This window comes from Bombina bombina, chromosome 2, assembly GCF_027579735.1.
Source record: "Bombina bombina isolate aBomBom1 chromosome 2, aBomBom1.pri, whole genome shotgun sequence".
Taxonomy (NCBI): Eukaryota; Metazoa; Chordata; class Amphibia; order Anura; family Bombinatoridae; genus Bombina; species Bombina bombina.
In genome coordinates, this window is record NC_069500.1 from 907,677,633 (window position 1) to 907,701,719 (window position 24,087).

The 24,087-nt window shown below is 40.5% G+C and overlaps 1 protein-coding gene across 1 annotated transcript in view; it reads right to left on the reverse strand.

Moving 5' to 3' along the window:
• The window catches only part of FRAS1 (Fraser extracellular matrix complex subunit 1), an 868,578-nt gene that overhangs the window by 146,139 nt on the left and 698,352 nt on the right, over positions 1–24,087 (reverse strand). Inside the window, 2 exon segments of the mRNA XM_053703296.1 lie at positions 7,335–7,460; positions 12,147–12,278. Coding sequence (XP_053559271.1) covers positions 7,335–7,460; positions 12,147–12,278 — 258 coding nt within the window.

Sequence of the window (24,087 nt, forward strand, 5' to 3'; positions counted from 1 at the left end):
AGCTGCATGCCATGCTGTTCTCAAAAACAAGTGCGCCATACCGGCGCGAAAATAAGGCTCTGACTATGATTAGGGAAAGCCCCTATAGAATAAAGTGTCTAAAACAGTGCCTGCCGATATTATTTTACAAAAAATACCCAGATTAAATGATTCCTGAAGGCTAAATATGTGTAAATATGATCGATTTAGCCCAGAAAATGTCTACAGTCTTAATAAACCCTTGTGAAGCCCTTATTTACTGTCTGAATAAAAATGGCTTACCGGATCCCATAGGGAAAATGACAGCTTCCAGCATTACATCGTCTTGTTAGAATGTGTCATACCTCAAGCAGCAAAAGACTGCTCACTGTTCCCCCAACTGAAGTTAATTCCTCTCAACAGTCCTGTGTGGAACAGCCATGGATTTTAGTAACGGTTGCTAAAATCATTTTCCTCATACAAACAGAAATCTTCATCTCTTTTCTGTTTCAGAGTAAATAGTACATACCAGCACTATTTTAAAATAACAAACTCTTGATTGAATAATAAAAAACTACAGTTAAACACTAAAAAACTCTAAGCCATCTCCGTGGAGATGTTGCCTGTACAACGGCAAAGAGAATGACTGGGGTAGGCGGAGCCTAGGAGGGATCATGTGACCAGCTTTGCTGGGCTCTTTGCCATTTCCTGTTGGGGAAGAGAATATCCCACAAGTAAGGATGACGCCGTGGACCGGACACACCTATGTTGGAGAAAAAGGGATACCCGGTCTCTCCCACTCCTTAGCAATGATCTCAGAAGCTCGGTCTGGTACAGGAAAAACCTCTACCGAGGAAGGAACCTCAAAATATTTGTTTAGCTTACTGGATTTCTTCGGATTAACAACGACCATAGTGTTGCTGTCGTCTAATGTAGCTAAAACCTCCTTAAGTAACAGACAGAGGTGCTCAAGCTTAAACCTGAAGGATACAACTTCAGTATCAGCGGGAGGAATTACACTGCCAGAGTCTGAGATTTCACCCTCAGATGCTACAGAAGGATCCGCCTCCTCAGGCTTCTGGGAGGGGGCATCCGCCTACTGAATGTCTACTTTTCCTCTTGCGCTTCCCCTGCAGCATGGGAAAGGCAGATAATGCATCAGAAACCACAGAGGACATGAGAGAAGCGATGTCTTGCAACGTATCTCCAGGGGGAGTTAGAGAGGAAGCGCAGTGCACTGCATGTGTGGGCGATACAAGTTGGGATGCTTGAGGAGAAAGCTGCGGCATATATTGAACATTGTCATTAGACTCCTGAACAGCATCCTCCTTGTAAAATGTTGGCTCAGAAAAAAGTCTATCCCTGTAATTTAAAGTTCTCTCAATGCATGAGGAACAGAAAAGAATTGGTGGTTCCACATTGGCAAAAAACACAAGTAACATTTTGCAAAGCCTCTTGGTCCATTCTGACTCACAATGGGTCCAAATATCAAATAAAAAGGCCGAAGAGTGGACTGAAGCGCTAGGCAAGAATAGAAAATCTTTGATTTCCTGACTTCTGTCAGAAAAATCTTCATTGAATCTATTATTGTTTTCCAAGAAAGTTACCCTTGTATTTGGAACTAAGGAGCTCTAATTCCAAATTTACCTTCCATCCGTGAGATAGCAGGAAGGATAACAACATTTCCGTGTGTGACCTTGCTAGTTGAAAGGATGGTGCCTGGACCAGGATATCGTCCAGATAGGGCGCCACTGCAATGCCCCATAATCGGAGCACTGCCAAAAGAGATCCCAGAACCTTTGAGAAAATTCTGGGAGCAGTGGCAAGACCAAAAGGAAGAACCACGAATTGGAAGTGTTTGTCTAGAAAAGCAAACCTTAGAAACTTGTGATGATCCCTCTGAATGGGAACATGCAGGTACGCAACCTTTAAATCCACTGTTGTGATAAATTGACCCTCTTGGATCAAAGGAAGAATGGAACGAATAGTTTTCATCTTGAAGGATGGTACTCTGAGGAATTTGTTTAGGCTCTTGAGATCTAAAATTGGCCTGAAGGTTCCCTCCTTTTTGGGAACCACGAACAGATTGGAATAAAACCCCAGACCCCGTTCCTGCATTGGAACAGGAACTATTACTCCCAGGTTGGAGAGGTCCCGTACACAGTGTAAGAATGCCTCTCTTTTTGTCTGGTCTACAGATAACCTTGAAAGCAGAAACTTGCCTCTGGGAGGAAAACTTTTGAACTCTAGTTTGTATCCTTGGGACACTATGTCCACTGCCCAGGGATCCTGAACATCTCAAACCCAAGCCTGAGCGAAGAAGGAAAGGCTGCCCCCTACAAGATCCGGTCCCGGATCAGGGGCAGGCCCTTCATGCTGTCTTTGATTCAACAGCAGGCTTCTTGGATTGTTTTCCCTTGTTCCAAGACTGATTGGGTCTCCAGGAAGGTTTAGACTGTTCCTGCTTGGAAGAGGAAGCGGAAGAATTTCCCTTGAAATTTCGAAAGGAACGAAAATTACTCTGACGTCCCTTTTGCTTGTTTCTCTTATCCTGAGGGAGAAGATGCCCCTTTCCTCCCGTAATACCAGAGATTATTTCCGTCAAGCCCGGTCCAAACAAGGTCTTCTCTTTGTAAGGAATCGCTAAAAGTTTAGACTTAGATGACACATCCGCAGACCAAGGCTTTAACCATAAGGCTCTGCGGGCTAGAACGGCAAAGCCTGAAATCTTTGCTCCCAGGTTGATAACCTGTAGGGAAGCATCAGTAATAAAGGAATTAGCCAACTTAAGGGCTTTTATCCTATCCTGAATCTCATCAAGGGGAGTGTCTGTTCTAATAGCATCAGACAACGCATCAAACCAATATGCCACCGCACTAGTGACGGTAGCAATGCACACAGCTGGTTGCCATTGTAAACCTTGGTGTACATACATCTTTTTGAGTAACCCCTCTAATTTTTTGTCCATAGGATCTTTAAAGGCACAACTATCCTCTATGGGGATAGTAGTTCTCTTGGCCAGAGTGGAAACAGCTCCTTCCACCTGTTTGCCAAGCCTCCTTGACAGAGTCAGCTATGGGAAACATCTTTTTAAATATAGGAGATGGAGAAAAAAGGGATACCCGGTCTCTCCCACTCCTTAGCAATGATCTCAGAAGCTCGGTCTGGTACAGGAAAAACCTCTACCGAGGAAGGAACCTCAAAATATTTGTTTAGCTTACTGGATTTCTTCGGATTAACAACGACCATAGTGTTGCTGTCGTCTAATGTAGCTAAAACCTCCTTAAGTAACAGACGGAAGTGCTCAAGCTTAAACCTGAAGGATACAACTTCAGTATCAGCGGGAGGAATTACACTGCCAGAGTCTGAGATTTCACCCTCAGATGCTACAGAAGGATCCGCCTCCTCAGGCTTCTGGGAGGGGGAATCCGCCTACTGAATGTCTACTTTTCCTCTTGCGCTTCCCCTGCAGCATGGGAAAGGCAGATAATGCATCAGAAACCACAGAGGACATGAGAGAAGCGATGTCTTGCAACGTAACTCCAGGGGGAGTTAGAGAGGAAGCGCAGTGCACTGCATGTGTGGGCGATACAAGTTGGGATGCTTGAGGAGAAAGCTGCGGCATATATTGAACATTGTCATTGGACTCCTGAACAGCATCCTCCTTGTAAAATGTTGGCTCAGAAAAAAGTCTATCCCTGTAATTTAAAGTTCTCTCAATGCATGAGGAACAGAAAAGAATTGGTGGTTCCACATTGGCAAAAAACACAAGTAACATTTTGCAAAGCCTCTTGGTCCATTCTGACTCACAATGGGTCCAAATATCAAATAAAAAGTTCAAATTTTTAAACAAAATTTAAAACAGAAAAAACATTACTGTCACTTTAAATTTTAAATGGTAACTTTTTTATTTTTTATCTGCAGACATGACAATAAACCTAAACAATACTGCAGATCACCTCTACACCTCAGCTGCTTTGCTGAGGTGCCTACCTGCCTGATGACACCGCTTCTCTCTGAGCAAGAGCCGATTCTCTAGTAACAGATCCGGAACTCAGTAGAAGATGCAAGAAACCGGACTCCGTTCATATACACCCATAAAATAAGAGACTATGCGTAATGAAAACAGATGCTGCACTGCTTCCCCTTTCCGTTCAACAGGAAGTAAGGGAAAAAGGCACGCAACGCAAATTGCCGCCTCCTCTAGGTCCGCCCATCGTGGGTGTCATAAAAAGTCTTCTCCCGGGCAGCATATTTTTAATAAGTGAAACCTCCGGGAGTATGGAACCACCAACAATGCCTTAAATATTTTCTAGCCCCAGTGCCTTCGTCGAAGCTGTCCACACTAAAAAGCCCAAACTCCACTGAGCCTTTGTATGTGTCCCATATGAAATAAAGTGCCCCTTATTCTGAGTCTCTTCTGTAACCCCAGAAAATAAAGTAAGCACTTACCTCCTAATCTGCCCGACAGCAAGGCAGCTCCCAGGTTTGAGAGGTCCTCTCCCTCACATGGACCTGTGAAAAAAGAAAAAAGACTGAGTAATTTTGGAGGCGCAGTGAGAATTATGTCCCACAAGTTCCCATTGCTCTAAAGCCACCACTGCTCTACTGAAGAGACTGATATGGACTACGGCTATACCCTAGGACAAAGCAGCACAATCTTGCACTACTTAAAAAATAATAAACTCTTGATTGAAGAATCTTTTTCTAACAGCTAACTTTACCACTTCCTTGCTCTAACGTAGGCAAAGAGAATGACTGGGGTGGGAGGGAAGGGAGGTGCTCTTTGCCGCCTCCTGCTGGGAAGAAGTGATATTCCCAATAGTAATTAGATGATCCATGGACTCATCGTGTCATTAGAAAGAAATATTACACACATATATACATTTTTTGAAAAAAAAATACATCATATTAAAAAAATGTTTTAAAAGGGTTAAAATGGATATGGTATATGGCAAAGTGTTTGACTACTGTATGTGTGTATATGTGTGTGTGTGTGTATATATATATATATATGTGTCTATATGTGTTTGTGTAAATATGTATGTGCACACATAAATACAATACATGTATACACTAATATAGACATATACATACACTTTTGAGCCCTTCCCAGTCAAATACCTTGAAACCTGCAATATAATTTTTATTCATTTTTAATGTGTTTTGAATAGAAATACTTTACATTTCAATGTTCTTCACATAGAAAAAATGTTTTCTTTTAATATATATATATATATATATTTTTTTTTTTTAAATATATAGCGATACCTATATATCTATATGAATATATACAGATATAAATATATATATATATATTCATATAGATATATAGGTATTGATATATATTTTTATTTTTATATATATATATATATATATATATATATATATAATATATATATATGTTTTAAAATAAAAAGAACATTGGAATGCAAAGTATCCCTAACTCACTTTGGGTTTAGAGCAGCTGGTCTAACGCAGTGTCCGGTTAGCACTCGAGCGATAACTGTTTGTTTTTTCTATGGGAAGAAGAATTTAATGCGTTCTCTGTATCCGACTTTAACTCTTGTGCTAACTTTATACTTTCAACGTGCAATACGCATGCTAACCCAGCTGCGTTAAAATGTTACCGTTAGCGAAAAAGTTATTTAGCGAGCCACTTGTAATCTGGCTCTAAAGATTTTGATAACTTTTTTTTAAAAGTAAATACCATATTTTGCTATTTGGAATTTGTATGTAAATTTACAGGGGTCTATTTATGATAGTGCGGACGGACATGATACGATGTAGCGTATCATGTCCGCCGCACAACGATAAATCCCGACAGCATACTCTGTCGGCATTTATCATTGCACAAGCAGTTCTTGTGAACTGCTGGTCCAATGCTGCCCCCTGCAGATTCGCGGACAATCGACCGCTAGCAGGGGGTGTCAATCAACCCGATCGTATTCCATCGGGTTGATTTCTGTCCGCCGCCTCAGAACAGGCGGACAGGTTATGGAGCAGCGGTCTTTAGACCGCTTCTTTATAACTACTGTTTAGAAACAGGGGCATCAAGCTCCATTCGGAGCTTGATAATTCGGCCCCTTAGTCTGAATTTCAAATGAGAAGTAGATTTTTTCTGATAAATTTCAAAATGTGCTTACATTTCCTGCCCACTGTATCATGTGACAGCCATCAGCTAATCACAGACTTGTATACGTATACACTGAACATGCTCAGTAGGAGCTGGTGCCTCAGAAAGCGTACATATAAAATTGCAGTGCACAATTTGAGAATAAAAGTAAATTGTAAAGTATTTTTTTAATTGCATGCTGGGAATATAAATCCCCCAGGCTTCCCATGCTCTGGATCAAAACGAGGCAGTTCAGACATATGCGAGTCTGATTACAATAAATTCTTATAAGCACGAGAGGCTGCCTGCCTGTTTTTGCATTAAAGGGATAGTAAACACTAAACATTTTATTGTTTAAAAATATAGATAATCCTTTATTTACCATTCCCCAGTTTTGCATAACCAACACTGTTATAGAAATACACTTTTTACCTCTGTAATTACCTTGTATCTAAGCCTCTGCAGACTGCCTCCTTATCTCAGATCTTTTGACAGACTTGCATTTCAGGCAATTAGTGCTGACTCTTAAATAACTTAATGTGCATGAGCACAATGTTATTTATATGAAACACATGAACTAACGCCATCTAGCTGTGAAAAACTTTAAAATGCATTCATATAAGAGGTGGCCTTCAAGGGCTTAGAAATAAGTATATGAGCCTGTCTAAGTTTAGCTTTCAACTAAGAATAACAAGAGAACAAAACAAATTTGATGATAAAAGTAAATTAGAACTTTTTTTAAATAACATGCCCTATCTAAATCATGAAAGTTTAATTTGGACTTTATTATCCCTTTAACGTCAGACAGAACAGTGGTGACGAGACTCTCTTAAGATTATCTTGCATCATGGCACAAATTGGGATACTGCAACCATTCTGCACAGATTCAGACAGAGGGGCCAAATTATCAAATGGCAGGCAGACATGATACGCTGTCGGCATTTAACATTGCACAAGTAGTTCTGGTGAAGTGCTTGTGCAATGTCGCCCCCTGCAGATTCACGTCAATCAACCAGATCGTATCTGACCGGGTTGATTGCTGTCCGCCGCCTCAGAGGTGGTTAACTGCTGTTTCCGGCGAGCCTGAAGGCTTGCACGAAAGCAGGGCACTTAGGGGCCATTCGGCCCTTGTTAAATCGGCCCCTTAGGGGCTTAGCATTTAGAGCAATATTTAAAAGTCAACAGTGTTGCTCATAATAAAAAAAGTTTCTGCAGTATAAACAATACATAGACAATATTTTTAAAGGAAACACAGTCCTACCTGCATTCATAGGTGCCTGGATGCCAGCTTCAGACTTGATAAGAATGCCATGGCGAGGTGTCTCAATAAGCTCATAAAACAGATCTTCTGGAGCAGTATCTGTGTCGCTCACTGCCAGCTGCATCCCTAAACATCAAGAAGGTGATAACATGAATTGTGCAAGTCTAAGTCTACTCTGTATAACATCATTCTGCAGCAGATTAAACACAAGGAATACTTTAGTAGTGTTCATCCACAGGCGAGCAGGAGCCCATGTGGAGCTGACATATATCAATGATGTGCGCATGATGTGTGTGTGTCAACTCAAAACCATTAATTAAAAGAAATGACTTGTCTGATCTTGTAAAATAATAGTCATTAGATTATGTATGAAACCACTTACCAGAGTGCAGAGCTCCAGAAATTAACCCACTACTCCCAGAAGAGTAACCTTTAATCTTTAACCCTTTGAGTGCTAAGCACTTTCCCACCTGGGTGCTAAGCACATTTTAAGGGTTTTTAATTTTACATTTTGTTTAAATATTTTTTTTTTAAACTTTTTTTCTTTTCTTTTCAGATCCCAAAGACTTATACCATTGGAAAGGTTAGGCGATTACCTTTCCAACGGTGGGTCTTGGGGGTCTGTAGCTGCTTAGATGCCTGAGATACAGGCTTCTAAGCAGCATGCCCCTTTCCCTATATTGTCAATTGTCATTTTTAAATAAAGTTGCGCGGTGACGTCATCACGCAAAACGGAAAGCCCCGGCGATGCCTGTCACTCTACAGGCACGATCGCCGGGGTAGGAGCGGGTGGGAGCCCCCAGATCTCCCTCAAGGTGGGAGAGTGCTAGTGACGGCTCTGAGCCGTCGTTAGCACCTGAGTGAGAAACTCTGCGACGGCTCAGAGCCGTCGTTAGCACTCAAGGGGTTAAAGGGACTTGAAACCCAAAATTTGTATTGTGTGATTCCCGACAGAGCATACAACTTAAAAAAATGTTTCCAATTTACTTCTATTGTTAAATGTGCTTTGTTCCCATGCTATTCTGTGTTTAAGAGATACCTAGGTAGGCATCTGGAGCTCTACATGGCAGGAAACAGTGCTGCCATCTAATGCTCTTGTAATTGGATAACAGAGTGCTCCAGACACGTGCACACTCCTGAGCTTATGCCCCTGCTTTTCAACAAAAGATACCAAAAGAACAAAGACAATGTAATAATAGAAGTCAATTAGAAAGTGTTTTAAAACTACAGCCAGTATGAGTATTCACAACTCCCAGTTAATTATCAGGGTGCCAAACAGACATATAATAGAAGTGAGCAATGGACTTGCATTCTCTGGATTTCTAAAAGTCCAATAGTTTTACTTTATTCTGAAGTTTTGTGAAGGGGCGAATGCTCCAAAAGTCACAGCAGACTACTTGGCTTTTAAAAATACAGAAAGCGCAAGTAATTCCCTCACTGCTATTTCTTATCTATCTATCTATCTAATATTTTTAATTTTATACCTTAACACATTTAATAATTCTAATTACAGTAATAGATTAAGAAAAATAAGTGCATAGCAGTTTGCAACATGAACTTGGTGGTACTGGCGAAGACAACAGCTGGATAGAAATAGGAAGTTGTTGAAGTGAGAGAGTGGAGGAAGAGAGTGTAAACAGTCATGGAAGGTTTTAGCAGACCTGGAGATTTTCTTTTAATAATTATCATCTCTCCCTAAAGTAGAGTAAAGTTTATCAGTTTAGGTACACAAACTAGTTTGTCTGTCACTTTGTAAGCTTAGTGGCTACGTTTTCAAAGCTTGTAAATTATTGACAACAATAAATCGCAATGTTTAAAACTTTTTCCCTTACCGCTCCTCGCTCCTCCCATCTGACACTTCCTGCTCCGATATCTATTTACACTACAGAGTGGTCCCACCCGCTCCTACGTCACAGCTATCCGCTCGCTCTCGAGAAAAATGTTTTGCGCATGCGTGGAAATAACAGAAGTTTTACAATTTAACATAAAGTTTGTGAGCGAATGTGATACTTACTTATAATGGGCAGTATCAAAAGTAAAGTCAAGTGCTTTTACAAGATGCCGATTAAATAGTAAGGGATTCCTACCTCTAATTATCACACATGCATTTACAATGCCGTGAGAAATGAAATAGCGCATGTGCAGTTACTTGAAGGGGCGGATGATGCGGAGTGACGGCCGCCTAACGGCCTAAATTTCAATTGGTTTAGTCAAGAACTTGATCGAAAGGTAGAAAAAAAAAAAATATAACGGGTTGAGTATATGAGGTTTAGAAATTGCCTTTATAAAGGTTATAACTTGATTAAAATGATGAAATTGATGGTCTATGATTACGGCAACAGCTAGCCGAAACGCGTTAGACTGTTCTATGTTTTTTACTACTATTTCGATGTTTTAGCTATCACTAATAAATTTTGATTATTTTACTTTTACTCCTGGGACTTCATCATTTTTTTGCTAGTTCATTTTTTAAGAGTTGTGAGGAACTCTTGCCTTTTAGTCCCTGTGAGTATCGGCACTATTTGAGCATATTTTTTACCTAGAGCCCGGATTGGATATGGATTACCTACTTAGTGGAAACGAAGATTGGCGGAGAAGTAGACGTCACGTCCGGCTAGTAAGTCCCGCACTTGCAAGTAGCTGAACCGGAGCTGGTGAGAGTTTGGCGGTTGCGTTTTTCAGCGTAGCCGTCCTCCCGTCTGCATCGAGGTGAGCCTACCCAGCATGAAGCAGAGGTCTTCCGCCTTGACGACAAGGTAGTTTATGGAAAAAGGGGTTTTCTTGCTGAGGTGCGGGTGAAGCTTTATACGTGACCGCCGTGTCAAGTCTTCCTTAAGTGATGTTGTAACTTATATTGATTTTTATCAATTAAAGCAATACTTGATAGTGATTAACGGAACTTTACCATCACTTTAACTTTCTTTCTCCCCTTCCTCCTATCTTCAATCTCTCTTTTTACCCTCTCCCTTATCTCTCAGGCTATGGGGTCTATCTATCAAACTCCAAAAGGAGCTTGATGGCCCGTGTTTCTGACAAGTCTTCAGACTCGCCAGAAACAGCAGTTATGAAGCAGCGGTCACAAAGGCCGCTGCTCCATAACCCTGTCCGCCTGCTCTGAGCAGGCGGACAGGAATCGCAACAATTCAACCCGATCGAGTACGATCGGGTTCATTGACACCCCCTGCTGGCGGCCCATTGGCCACGAGTCTGCAGGGGGCGGCGTTGCACCAGAAGCTCTTGTGAGCTGCTGGTGCAATGCTGAATACGGAGAGCGTATTGCTCTCCGCATTCAGCGTTGTCTTGCGGACCTGATCCGCACTGTCAGATCAGGTCTGCAAGACATTTCTTAAATAGGCCTCTATATCTTCTCTTTACACTTTTTTCCTTTCTCTCATATCTCTTTATTCTTTTTTTTTCTTTTTCTTTACTCCCTCGTAAAGCTATCTTCTTCTCCACTTTTCCTTTTCCTCTCAAATCTCTCTCTCGCCCCTGTTTACCCTCTCAGAAATAACAGTCTAAGCACTAATAACTTGCCCTTTCTAGGATAGATAATATCCCTTCAGATAATATTTTTAGCACATAGCCCAAAATGTGTTTGTCAGTGCTGCAACAGCAGTGTACATTTTGCAAATGTGCTAACTTTGCTACTTACAACACGCCACCAGACTTCGGACCGTGAGTGAATGTGGATTCAACATTCACTCACTAATTTCACTCGCCACCATTAAATTTCCATTCGCCAATGGCTAGTAAAGAGTGGAAATTATTTTGAGATATCTATCTATCTATCTATCTATCTATCTATCTATCTATCTATCTATAACTAGATTGTAGAGTTATACTGTTTCCAGAGCCTTTACAGATTCAAACTGCGTATTTTCAAATGGAATGTAATATATTTAAAATAAAAGCCAACATGTATATAACATAAGATGCTATTTGCAAGGCAATTCTGATGGAATGTGAGCCATTAACAGTGAAAATTAGTGTCAATAAAACCATTCAATAAGTAGAGAGTTATGCTAAAAAAAACAATTTAAAGGATTACTAACTTTTGAATTTTAAATGTTAAATTCAACAAACGTTTTGATTATAAAGTATAATAGCAATGTAATTTACCTTATCAATCTTTAAAACGAAGCCCCCTTTTTCTATAAAATTATATTTTATTTTATTACTATGACATCACGTCATCCAGCCCACAAATGTGGGCCGTCTAATGGCTAAGCAAACCGCCAATTGTATCACTGTTTTTTGCATGTAATTTAAATAACTTATCTCCCTTAAACGCATGCGCAATACAAAATAATTCCTATCGCATGCGCATATTGCGGCAATCAAGCCGAGATCATAGCGGAACATAAAAAATGTGAGGCTGCGCCAACTCGCGCATGCGCAATGTGTCCAAATGTCGCCATCTTACAACTGCAGTTGTCAGCACGGATTGGGACTCCATAACGGCTGACATAGAAGAGGGTTTGGAAAAATGTATTATTTAAAACATTGGCATTTGATTTCTGACTACAGTGTCCCTTTAAGCAATCTTGTCATCTTTAGCCCTACATTTTTGTGACAACACAGGGTGAATTGTCACCTTGAGAATCACTGCTATATAGTAACAGGCCTAAGTGATTGTCACAGATGGAAAGAGTGATGCTTTGCTCCAAATTTCAATACAGCCGTCTTGTGCATGATTCTATTCCTTAGCAGCACTTGCTAATGGTACATAAGACATCACATTGATTGAGTACCAGCAAATAAGCTACCTTTTCACAATTAGAAACGGTTTTATAGAAAACAGCAGCTGCTTACCAATTGGAGCCCTGCCCCCTTGTGTAACTTCAAGAAATGGAGAGGTGATCTGAAACACAGGAGGTTGCTGTTCGCTAGACAGCAAATGGATGGTAAACGGCATCTCAGCTGTAGTAAATTCGCCATCCGAAACTAGAAAAGAAGAATACTGAATGTCAGCTGTGAAAACCAGCTTCAGCGTATCCTAAAATATCACTGGCCTCAATTCTTTCAAATAATAGATAGAACATACATAATGAATTAATAAATAGATACACACATCCTTTAAGATACATTAGGACCTATTTATATATATATATATTTTGTTTAGATTATTTTGACTGCTTATCATGTGAATGATTATTAAACATGACTTCTAAGTCCTTAAAGAGACAGCGTACTCAGGCAAGCAGTAGCAGGAACATACTCTCAAAAGGACTTGTCTCTTTCCCCAAACTCCCCCTCCCCCATAGAGAGTATGATCTCCTTTGCTGCTGGCTGTTTGCATAGTTTTTCTATAGCTTATAAAACAATACAACAGTAGAAAAATCGGAAGTGTAGGTGGCAGTTTTAAAAGGAAAAATAAGTTATTTTAAAAGACAAAATAAAGCTATTTGTAAACAATTTGATACTCCCCAGCAGGTAAAATGGATCACTAGGAACATATTAAAGGGAGAAAATATTATGGTACACTGTCCCTTTATTCGTAAATGTGTGGTTACTAGTTAATAAATGTTCAAATTAATCTTAAAGTTATCACTCCATATTCAATAATTATCATGGGTCTATTCAACCCAGTAGGTGAGTCAGCAAACAGACACAGCACATACTTGGTGGTGCACCTAAAGAGACAGGAACTTGAGATCACTGGCCCCTATTTATCATTTGCTGGGCTGACAAGGTTCGCTATCAGGAACCTTGTACACCCGGATTGTGGCGAGCAGGCAACATCCACTGCCCACATTTATCATTGCACAAGCTGTCTTCTGCTCACGAGGAGCCAATCTCACATGAGCAGGGGCTGTCAATCATCTCAATTGGATCAGATCTGGATGACTAAATTTCGCAACACTTTAGGTGGCAGAGAGGTTAAGTAGCTGCGGTCTCAGATACTTAACTAGCGTTTCAGCCTCAATTGCGGCAAGCCTGTATCGCTGAGGCACCAACGCTGCATCTGCAGGTTAATAAAAGGCATAACTAGGTAGGTAGTGCGCACATGTGTGGAGCGCTATATGGGAGAAGGATTGCAAGAATGTTTTTAACAATGTTATATATACTTGTGAATACTAAATGGCAGCAGTGTTTGCAGAGCACAGTGTATAACACTGTTAAAATGATTGTTGCAAAATTGTTGCAATATACTGCTCCATACATTTGCATGCTACCTACCTCGGTATGCTCTTTAACAAATAAAGAATACCAAGAGAACAAAGTAAGTTTGATAACAAAAGTAGTTTTGAAAGGTGGTGTTTTTTTTTTTTTTTAATTCTAATGTAAAAAATTATGTTTTTTTTCTTTCTGATTCAGATAAAGCATACAATTTTAAATAACCATCGGCTAGATTACGAGTTTTGCGTTATGAGTAAAAAAAACAGCGTTATTGGTTATAATGCTGCTTTTTCACTACCGCTGCTTTTACTAGTCTTGTAGGTACAGCTGTCCTGCGCACTTTTTTGGCCTTAACGCAAATTAAAGTGAAGGTAAAGTTTTCCGTTTTTTTGCATATTATTAGATTATTTATATATTATACAGTCTGATCGCCAAATTTTTTTATTAAGTTTATATATATAAAATGGGAAAAAAAGTATTTGTTTTTACGTGCTCTTCCCTTCTTTACTCCTCCCTCCATCAATTTCCTGCTTGCTGAGACTCTGACGTATAGAGTGGTCCCATCCGCTCTACACGTAGTTCAAAAGCGCGTTCTCAACAATTTGCGCATGCGCACACTGCGTCGTCCATTAGATTTGTAGCCCAAGATACTGTTGCAAGGTTGTAACTAAATACGACGTAGCTAATGTTTTAAGGGGAATCTGTATTGCGCATGCAATATACTGGAACACGCTTTGCTTTTAACATAGAGTAAGTGAAGGCAAGGCATGCGCATAGAGTCCAACAATGCGGTGACGTAATATGACAGCCGCCAACGGCCAGTGTTTCAATTGGGTTAGAAAAAAACGTGACCGGGCTGAGAAAAAAAACCTAAAAAACGGGTTGTTTTAACAGTGTTCAGAAAAGGATTAATAAACGTTAAAAACAAAATAAATATAGCGATTTGAAAAAAATCATGAATTAAAGTCCCATTAAAAGTACTTACAGGGGAAACAATATAATAAAATGAAACTTTACCTTCACTTTAACTTAGGCAATTTGCGCAAAGTCTTTTTTCAATGGGACTTCCATAGCGCCGATATTACAAGTTTTTCTGGGAGGCCAAAAAGTGAGCGGTACAGCCTATCCCGCAAGATTCGTAACGCAATCTAAAGTCAGTAGTTATGAGTTTTACGCTACAAAGCTGTAGCATAAAACTCATAACTAAAGTGCTAAAAAGTACACAAACACCCATAAACTACCTATTAACCTCTAAACCGAGGCCCTCCCGCATCGCAAACACTAATATAAAATTATTAACCCCTAATCTGCTGCTCCGGACATCTCCGCCACTATAATAAACACATTAACCCCTAAACCGCTGCACTCCCGCCTCGCAAACACTAGTTAAATATTATTAACCCCTAATCTGCCGCCCCTAACATCGCTGCCACCTACCTACATTTATTAAACCCTAATCTGCCGCCCCCAACGTTGCTGCCACTATACTAAATTTATTAACCCCTAAACCCTAACACCTCCTAACTTAAATATAATTAAAATAAATCTAAATAAAACATACTATTAATAACTAAATAATTCCTATTTAAAACTAAATACTTACCTATAAAATAAACCCTAAGATAGCTACAATATAAATAATAGTTACATTGTATCTAGCTTAGGGTTTATTTTTATTTTACAGGCAAGTTTGTATTTAATTTAAAATAAATACAAATTTACCTGTAAAATAAAACCTAACCTGTCTTACACTAACACCTAACATTACACTACAATTAAATAAATTAAATTAATTAAATACAATTACCTAAATTACAAAAAAAAACAAAACACTAAATTACACAAAATAAAAAACAAATTATCAGATATTTAAACTAATTACACCTAATCTAATAGCCCTATCAAAATAAAAAAGCCCCAAAGAAATCAGCTCTTTTACCTGTAAAAAAAATACAAACAACCCCCCCAATAGTAAAACCCACCACCCACACAACCAACCCCCCAAATAAAATCCTACCTAAAAAACCTAAGCTCCCCATTGCCCTGAAAAAAAAAAAAAAGATCCACTTACAGTTTTGAAGACCGGACATCCATCCTAAACGAAGCCAGGAGAAGTCCTCAGCGAAGCGGCAAGAAGTCCTCAACGAAGCCGGGAGAAGACTTCATCCAAGCTGGCAGAAGTCTTCATCCAGACGGCATCTTCTATCTTCATCCATCAGGCGAGGAGCCGGTCCATCTTCAAGACATCTGGCGCGGAGCATCCTCTTCTTCCAACGACTAAAGACGAATGAAGGTTCCCTTAAATGACGTCATTCAAGATGGCGTCCCTTTAATTCCAATTGGCTGATAGAATTCTATCAGCCAATCGGAATTAATGGTGAAAAAATCCTATTGGCTGATGCAATCAGCCAGAAGGATTGAGCTTCAATCCTATTCGCTGATCCAAACAGCCAATAGGATTGAGCTTGCATTCTATTGGCTGTTCCAATCAGCCAATAGAATGTGATCTTAATCCAATTGGCGGATCTATCAGCCAATTGGAATTAAAGGGACGCCATCTTGGATGAGGTCATTTAATGGAACCTTCATTTGTCTTTAGTCGTCGGAAGAAGAGGATGCTCCGCGCCGGATGTCTTGAAGATGGACCCGCTCCTCGCCGAATGGATGAAGATATAAGATGCCGTCTGGATGAAGACTTCTGCCCGTCTGGAGAACCACTTCTGCCGGCTTGGATGAAGACTTCTCCCGGCTTCGTTGAGGACTTCTTGCCACTTCGCTGAGGACTTCTCCCGGGTTCGTTTAGGATGGATGTCCGGTCTTCAAAACTGTAAGTGGATCTTCGGGGGTTAGTGTTAGTTTTTTTAAAGGGTTTACTGGGTGGGTTTCAGTTTTAGATTAGGGTTTGGACAGCAATAGAGCTAAATGCCCTTTTAAGGGCAATGCCCATCCAAATGCCCTTTCAGTGCAATGGGAAGCTTAGTTTTTTAGGTAGGATTTTATTTGGGGGGTTGGTTGTGTGGGTGGTGGGTTTTACTGTTGGGGGGTTGTTTGTATTTTTGTTTTACAGGTAAAAGAGCTGATTTCTTTGGGGGCAATGCCCCGCAAAAGGGCTTTTTAAGGGCTATTGGTAGTTTAGTTTAGGCTAGGGTTTTTTTTATTTATTCTGGGGGGCTTTTTATTTTTGATATGGCTATTAGATTAGGTGTAATTAGTTTAAATATCTGATAATTTGTTTTTTATTTTGTGTAATTTAGTGGGTTTTTTTTTTGTAATTTAGGTAATTGTATTTAAGTAATTTAATTTATTTAATTGTAGTGTAATGTTAGGTGTTAGTGTAAGACAGGATAGGTTTTATTTTACAGGTAAATTTACATTTATTTTAACTAGGTAGCTAGTAAATAGTTAATAACTATTTAGTAACTATTCTACCTAGTTAAAATAAATACAAACTTGCCAGTAAAATAAAAATATGCCCTAAGCTAGATACAATGTAACTATCAGTTATAGTGTCGCTAGCTTACGGTTTATTTTATAGTTAAGTTTTTATTTTTTAATAGGAATTATTTAGTTATTAATAGTATGTTTTATTTAGATTTATTTTAATTATATTTAAAGGGACACTGTAGCCAAAAAAAATATTTTGTGATTCAGATAGAGCATGCAATTTTAAGCAACTTTCTAATTTACTCCTATTATCAAATTGACTTCATTTTCTTGTTATGTTTATTTGAAAAGCAAGAATGTAAGTTTAGATGCCGGCCCATTTTAGGTGAACAACCTGGGTTGTCCTTGCTGATTGGACAGCACCTTTAAACAAGTGCTGTCCATGGTTCTGAACCCACAATTTGCTGGCTCCTTAGCTGAGATGCCTTCTTTTCAAATAAAGATTGCAAGAGAATGAAGAAAAATTGATAATAGAAGTAAATTAGAAAGTTGCTTACAATTACATGCTCTATCTAAATAATGAAAGAAAAAAATTTGGGTTCAGTATCCCTTTAAGTTAGGGGGTGTTAGGGTTTAATAAATTTAGTATAGTGGTGGCGACGTTGGGGGCGGCAGATTAGGGGCTAATAAATGTAGGTAGGCGGCGCGATGTTAAGGGCGGCAGATTAGGGGTTAATAATATTTAACTAGTGTTTACGAGGCGAGTGCTGCGGTTTAGGGGTTATCATGTTTATTATAGTGGCGGCGATGTCCGGAGCGGCAGATTAGGGGTTAATAAGTGTAGGTAGGTTGCGGCGACATTAGGGGCGGGAGATTAGGGGCTAATAAATGTAGGTAGGTGGCGGCGATGTTAAGGGCGGCAGATTAGGGGTTAATAATATTTAACTAGTGTTTACGAGGCGAGAATGCTGCAGTTTAGGGGTTATCATGTTTATTATAGTGGCGGCGATGTCCAGAGCGGCAGATTAGGGGTTAATAAGTGTAGGTAGGTTGCGGCGACATTGGGGGCGGGAGATTAGGGGTTAATAAGTATAATGTAGGTGTCGGCGACGTTGGGGGCAGCAGATTAGGGGTTAATAAGTATAATGTAGGTGTCAGCGATGTTGGGGCAGCAGATTAGGGGTTAATAAGTATAATGTAGGTGGCGGTGATGTTGGGGGCAGCAGATTAGGGGTTAATAAGTATAATGTAGGTGTCGGCGATGTCGGGGGCGGCATATTGGTGGTTAATAAGTGTAAGATTAGGGGTGTTTAGACTCGGGGTTTATGTTAGGGTGTTAGGTGTAAACATAAATTTAGTTTCCCCATAGCAATCAATGGGGCTGCGTTACGGAGCTTTACGCTACTTTATTGCAGGTGTTAGGTTTTTTTCAGCCGGCTCTCCCCATTTATGTCTATGGGGAAATCGTGCACGAGTACGTACAACCAGCTCACCGCTGACTTAAGCAACGCTGATATTGGAGTGCGGTATGGAGCACAATTTTGCTCTACGCTCACTTCTTGCCTGATAACGCTGGGTTTATGAAAACCTGTAATACCAGTGCTGTAGGTAAGTGAGCGGTGACAATAACGTGCAAGTTAGCACTGCACCCCTCTTACCGCAAATCTCGTAATCTAGCCGTTTACAATTTACTTCTATTGTGAAATACGCTTAATTTTTTTTTAAGTAGGAGGATTTATGTACAGCCCCCAATCAACAGCTAGCTCCCAGAAGTGCATTGCTGCTCCTGTGCTTACCTAGGTATGCTTTCCAACAAAGGGTAAGAAGAAAATGAAGCAAATTAGATAATAGAAATACAATGGAGGGTTTCCTGTCCCTTTACATGTTTGAATTTGTACTTAAGAGAAGTGAACAACACTGTTGGTCTGCTAGCAAAACATTTCTTACAGGGACAGTCTACTTAAAGATGTTTATTGTTTAAAAAGATAGATAATCCCTTTATTACCCATTCCCTAGTTTTGCATAACCAACATGGTTATATTAATATATTAATATTTAATATACTTTTTACCTCTGTGATTACCTGGGCTGTTATCCTTGCCTCTGCAGACTGCACCCTTATTCACTTCTTTTGACAGACATGCATTTTAGCCAGTCAGTGCTGACTCATAAATAACTCCACAGGAGTGAGCACAGTGTTTTCTTTATGAGACACATGAACTAAGGCTGTCTAGCTGTGAAAAACTGTCAACATTAACTGAGATAAGAGGCGACCTTCAAAGGCTTAGAAATTATCATATGAGCCTACTTAGGTTTAGCTTTTAACAAAGCAAATTTGATAATAAAAGTAAATTGTAAAGTTGTTTAAAATTGCATGCCTTATCTGAATCATGAAAGTTTAATTTTGACTAGACTGTGACTGTCCCTTTTAAAAAGACAGTCTAAAAGAGAGTGCTTTCAAATATATTTCAGCACTTTATTTATTTATTTTAAAAATATGTTCATGTTTGCATACTTTATGTGAAAGTAGTCCCTTACGTAAAAGTCTCAGGACCCAGATGCACACAATCAGGCACTTCCTGTAACGCTTTACATTATATTTAAAACTCTTTTACGTAACCGTTATTCACAAAAGACAACATTTTTAAAAAAAAAAAAATGTTTATAATTTTTATTGAAGTTTTCAACAACAGTACAAATAAATTGTAACATCATACCTTATACTTTGGGGTAGATTTACCAATGTCTGTCCGACATGATACGCTGTAGCGTATCATGTCCGACAGACATCGCTGAATGCCGACTGCATACGCTGTTGGCATTTATCATTACACAAGCAGTTCACCAGAACTGCTAGCAGGGGATGTCAATCAGCCCGATCGAATAGGATCGGGTGGATTGAAGACCGCAGCCTCAGGGGCAACGGACAAGTTATGGAGCAGCGGTCTTTAGACTCCTGCTTCATAACTGCTGATCCGGCGAGCCTGAAGGCTCGAATGGAAACAAGGGTCATTCGGCCCTTGTTAAATCTACCCCATACAATCAATCTAATATATATCATGTATTGGAGTGACATATATACGGTCCATTTTTACCCAAGCCTACTATTAGATGGGCCAACCATTTAATATAATAAACTCTAATCTGAGGTGACAAGGCCGGTATAATTATCTTCTTATTCACTTCAGAGTTCAATTGATTATTCAAGATAGATGTTCAAGCTTCAACTTCAAAATACAACATGTAAACTTAAAACCAACATAACTTAGTCACAATCCTCCTACTAAGTGTACAATAATTTTGTTAAATTATAGTATGGTCAAGTCCGGTCACATATGTAGAGATAATCCCAAAAATAAAAAATTGGAGGAAAAGCAGGAAAATAAAGTATAGAAAGCAAAAGGGAAGAGAGGGGAAGTCCGTAGAAGAAAACATAATTTATGCTTACCTGATAAATTTATTTCTCTTGTGATGTATCGAGTCCACGGATTCATCCCTACTTGTGGGATAGTCTCCTTCCTAACAGGAAGTGGCAAAGAGAGCAACCACAGCAGAGCTGTCTATATAGCTTCTCCCTTAGCTCCGCCCCCCAGTCATTCGACCGGAGGCTAGGAAGAAAAAGGAGAAACTATAGGGTGCAGAGGCGACTGAAGTTTTTTAAATAAAAATATACTGCCTGTCTTAAATAAACAGGGCGGGCCGTGGACTCGATACATCACAAGAGAAATAAATTTATCAGGTAAGCATAAATTATGTTTTCTCTTTTAAGATGTATCGAGTCCACGGATTCATCCATACTTGTGGGATACCAATACCAAAGCTTTAGGACACGGATGAAGGGAGGGACAAGACAGGTACCTTAAACGGAAGGCACCACTGCTTGTAGAACCTTTCTCCCAAAAATAGCCTCCGAAGAAGCAAAAGTATCAAATTTGGAAAATTTGGAAAAAGTATGAAGCGAAGACCAAGTTGCCGCCTTACAAATCTGTTCAACAGAAGCCTCATTTTTAAAAGCCCATGTGGAAGCCACTGCTCTAGTAGAATGAGCAGTAATTTTTTCAGGAGGCTGCTGGCCAGCAGTCTCATAAACCAAACGGATGATGCTTTTCAGCCAAAAGGAAAGAGAGGTAGCCGTAGCCTTTTGACCTCTCCGTTTACCAGAATAAACAACAAACAATGAAGATGTTTGACGGAAATCTTTAGTTGCTTGTAAGTAGAACTTTAAAGCACGACCCACATCAAGATTGTGCAACAGACGTTCCTTCTTTGATGAAGGATTAGGACACAGTGAAGGAACAACAATCTCCTGATTGATATTCCTATTAGAAACAACCTTAAGAAGAAACCCAGGTTTGGTCCGCAAAACCACCTTATCTGCATGGAAAACAAGGTAAGATGAATCACACTGCAAAACAGATAACTCAGAAACTCTTTGAGCCGAAGAGATAGCTACTAAAAACAAAACTTTCCAAGATAGAAGCTTAATATCTATGAAATGCATAGGTTTAAACGGAACCCCTTGAAGAACTTTAAGAAGTAAGTTTAGGCTCCATGGAGGAGCAACAGGTTTAAATACAGGCTTGATCCTGACCAAGGCCTGACTAAACGCTTGAACGTCTGGGACATCTGCCAGACGTTTGTGTAAAAGAATAGACAAAGCAGATATTTGTCCTTTTAAGGAACTAGCTGATAATCCCTTCTCCAATCCTTCTTGGAGAAAGGACAATATTCTAGGAATCCTAATCTTACTCCATGAGTAACCCTTGGATTCCCACCAAAAAAATATTTGCGCCAAATCTTATGATAGATCTTCCTGGTGACAGGCTTTCTAGCTTGAATCAGGGTATCAATGACCGACTCAGAGAAACCATGCTTTGATAGAATCAGGCGTTCAATCTCCAAGCAGTCAGACGCAGAGAAATTAGATTTGGATGCGTGAATGGACCTTGGATTAGAAGGTCCTGTCTCATTGGCAGAGTCCACGGTGGAACCGATGACATGTCCACTAGGTCTGCATACCAAGTCCTGCGTGGCCACGCAGGCGCTATTAGAATCGCCGGAGCTCTCTCCTGCTAAATTCTGGCAACCAGACGTGGGAGGAGAGGAAACGGTGGAAATACATAGGCCAGATTGAAGGACCAGGGCACTGCTAGAGCATCTATCAGTACCGCCTGGACGTAACGAGGAAGTTTGGCATTCTGACGGGACGCCATCAGATCCAATTCTGATGTGCCCCATAGCTGAGTCAGCTGGGCAAATACCTCCGGATGGAGCTCCCACTCCCCCGGATGAAAAGTCTGACGACTTAGGAAATCCGCCTACCAGTTCTCTACCCCTGGGATATGGATTCCTGAGAGATGGCAAGAGTGATCCTCTGCCCATCGGATTATTTTGGTAACCTCCATCATCGCTAGAGAATTCTGTGTTCCTCCTTGATGATTGATATAAGCTACAGTCGTGATGTTGTCCGACTGAAATCTGATGAATTTGGCCGCAGCTAGCTGAGGCCACGCCTGAAGCGCATTGAATATCTCTCTCAGTTCTAGAATGTTTATCGGGAGTAGAGTTTCCTCCCGAGACCATAAGCCCTGTGCTTTCAGGGAGTTCAAGACAGCACCCCAGCCTAGCAGGCTGGCATCTGTCGTTACTATGAGCCACTCTGGCCTGCGGAAACACATTCCCTGAGACAGGTGGTCCTGAGACAACCACCAGAGAAGAGAATCTCTGGTCTCCTGATCCAGATGCAGTTGAGGAGACAAATCTGCATCAGTGGTCTGAGGTGTAGGCGGGCAAAAGGAACTATGTCCATTGCCGCTACCATGAGTCCGATTACCTCCATACATTGAGCCACTGACGGCTGAGGAATGGAATGAAGAGCTCGGCAAGTGGTTAAGAGTTTTGATTTTCTGACCTCCGTCAGAAATATTTTCATTTCTACCGAGTCTAACAGAGTCCCTAGGAAGGAAACTCTTGTGAGAGGGAAGAGAGAACTCTTTTTTATGTTCACCTTCCACCCGTGAGATCTCAGAAAAGCCAACACGATGTCCGCGTGAGACCTGGCTAGCTGGAAAGTCGACGCCTGAATCAAGATGTCGTCCAGATAAGGCGCCACTGCTATGCCCCGCGGTCTTAGAACCGCCAAAAGGGACCCTAGCACCTTTGTGAAAATTCTGGGAGCCGTGGCCAACCCGAAGGGAAGGGCCAAAAACTGGCAATGCCTGTCCAGAAAGGCGAATCTGAGGAATTGATGATGATCTCTGTGAATAGGCATGTGTAGATACGCATCCTTTAAATCCACGGTAGTCATATATTGACCCTCCTGGATCAACGGTAGAATAGTCCGAATAGTCTCCATCTTGAATGATGGTACTCTGAGGAATTTGTTTAGAAATTTGAGATCCAAGATTGGTCTGAAAGATCCCTCTTTTTGGGAACCACAAACAGGTTTGAGTAAAACCCTAGCCCTTGTTCCGCCTTTCGAACTGGGTGGATTACTGTAGGTCTTCTACACAGCGTAAGAACGCCTCTCTCTTTGTCTGGTTTGCAGACAATTGAGAAATGGGGGGGGGGGAGTCTTTGAAGTCCAGAAGATATCCCTGGGACACAATATCTAAAGCCCAGGAATCGTGAACATCTCTTGCCCAAGCCTGAGCGAAGAGAGGGTCTGCCCCCTACTAGATCCAGTCCCAGATCGGGGGCTACCCCTTCATGCTGTCTTGGAGGCAGCTGCAGGCTTCTTGGTCTGTTTATCCTTGTTCCAAGCCTGGTTAGGTCTCCAGACTGACTTGGATTGGACAAAATTCCCCTCTTGCTTTGCAGCAGGGGAAGCTGAAGCGGGACCACTCTTGAAGTTCCGAAAGGAATGAAAATTATTTTGTTTGGTCCTCATTTTATTTGTTTTATCCTGAGGGAGGGCATGGCCTTTCCCTCCAGTGATGTCTGATATAATCTCTTTCAGTTCAGGCCCGAATAGGGTCTTTCCTTTGAAAGGGATGTTCAAAAGTTTAGATTTTGATGACACATCAGCAGACCAGGACTTAAGCCATAACGCCCAGTTGGAAAGCAGCATCTGTAATGAAAGAATTAGCCAACTTAAGGGCCTTAATTCTATCCATAATATCCTCTAATGGAGTCTCTATCTGAAGAGCCTCTTCTAGAGCCTCAAACCAGAAAGCAGCTGCAGTAGTTACAGGAACAATGCACGCAATAGGTTGGAGAAGAAAACTTTGATGAACAAAACTTTTCTTTA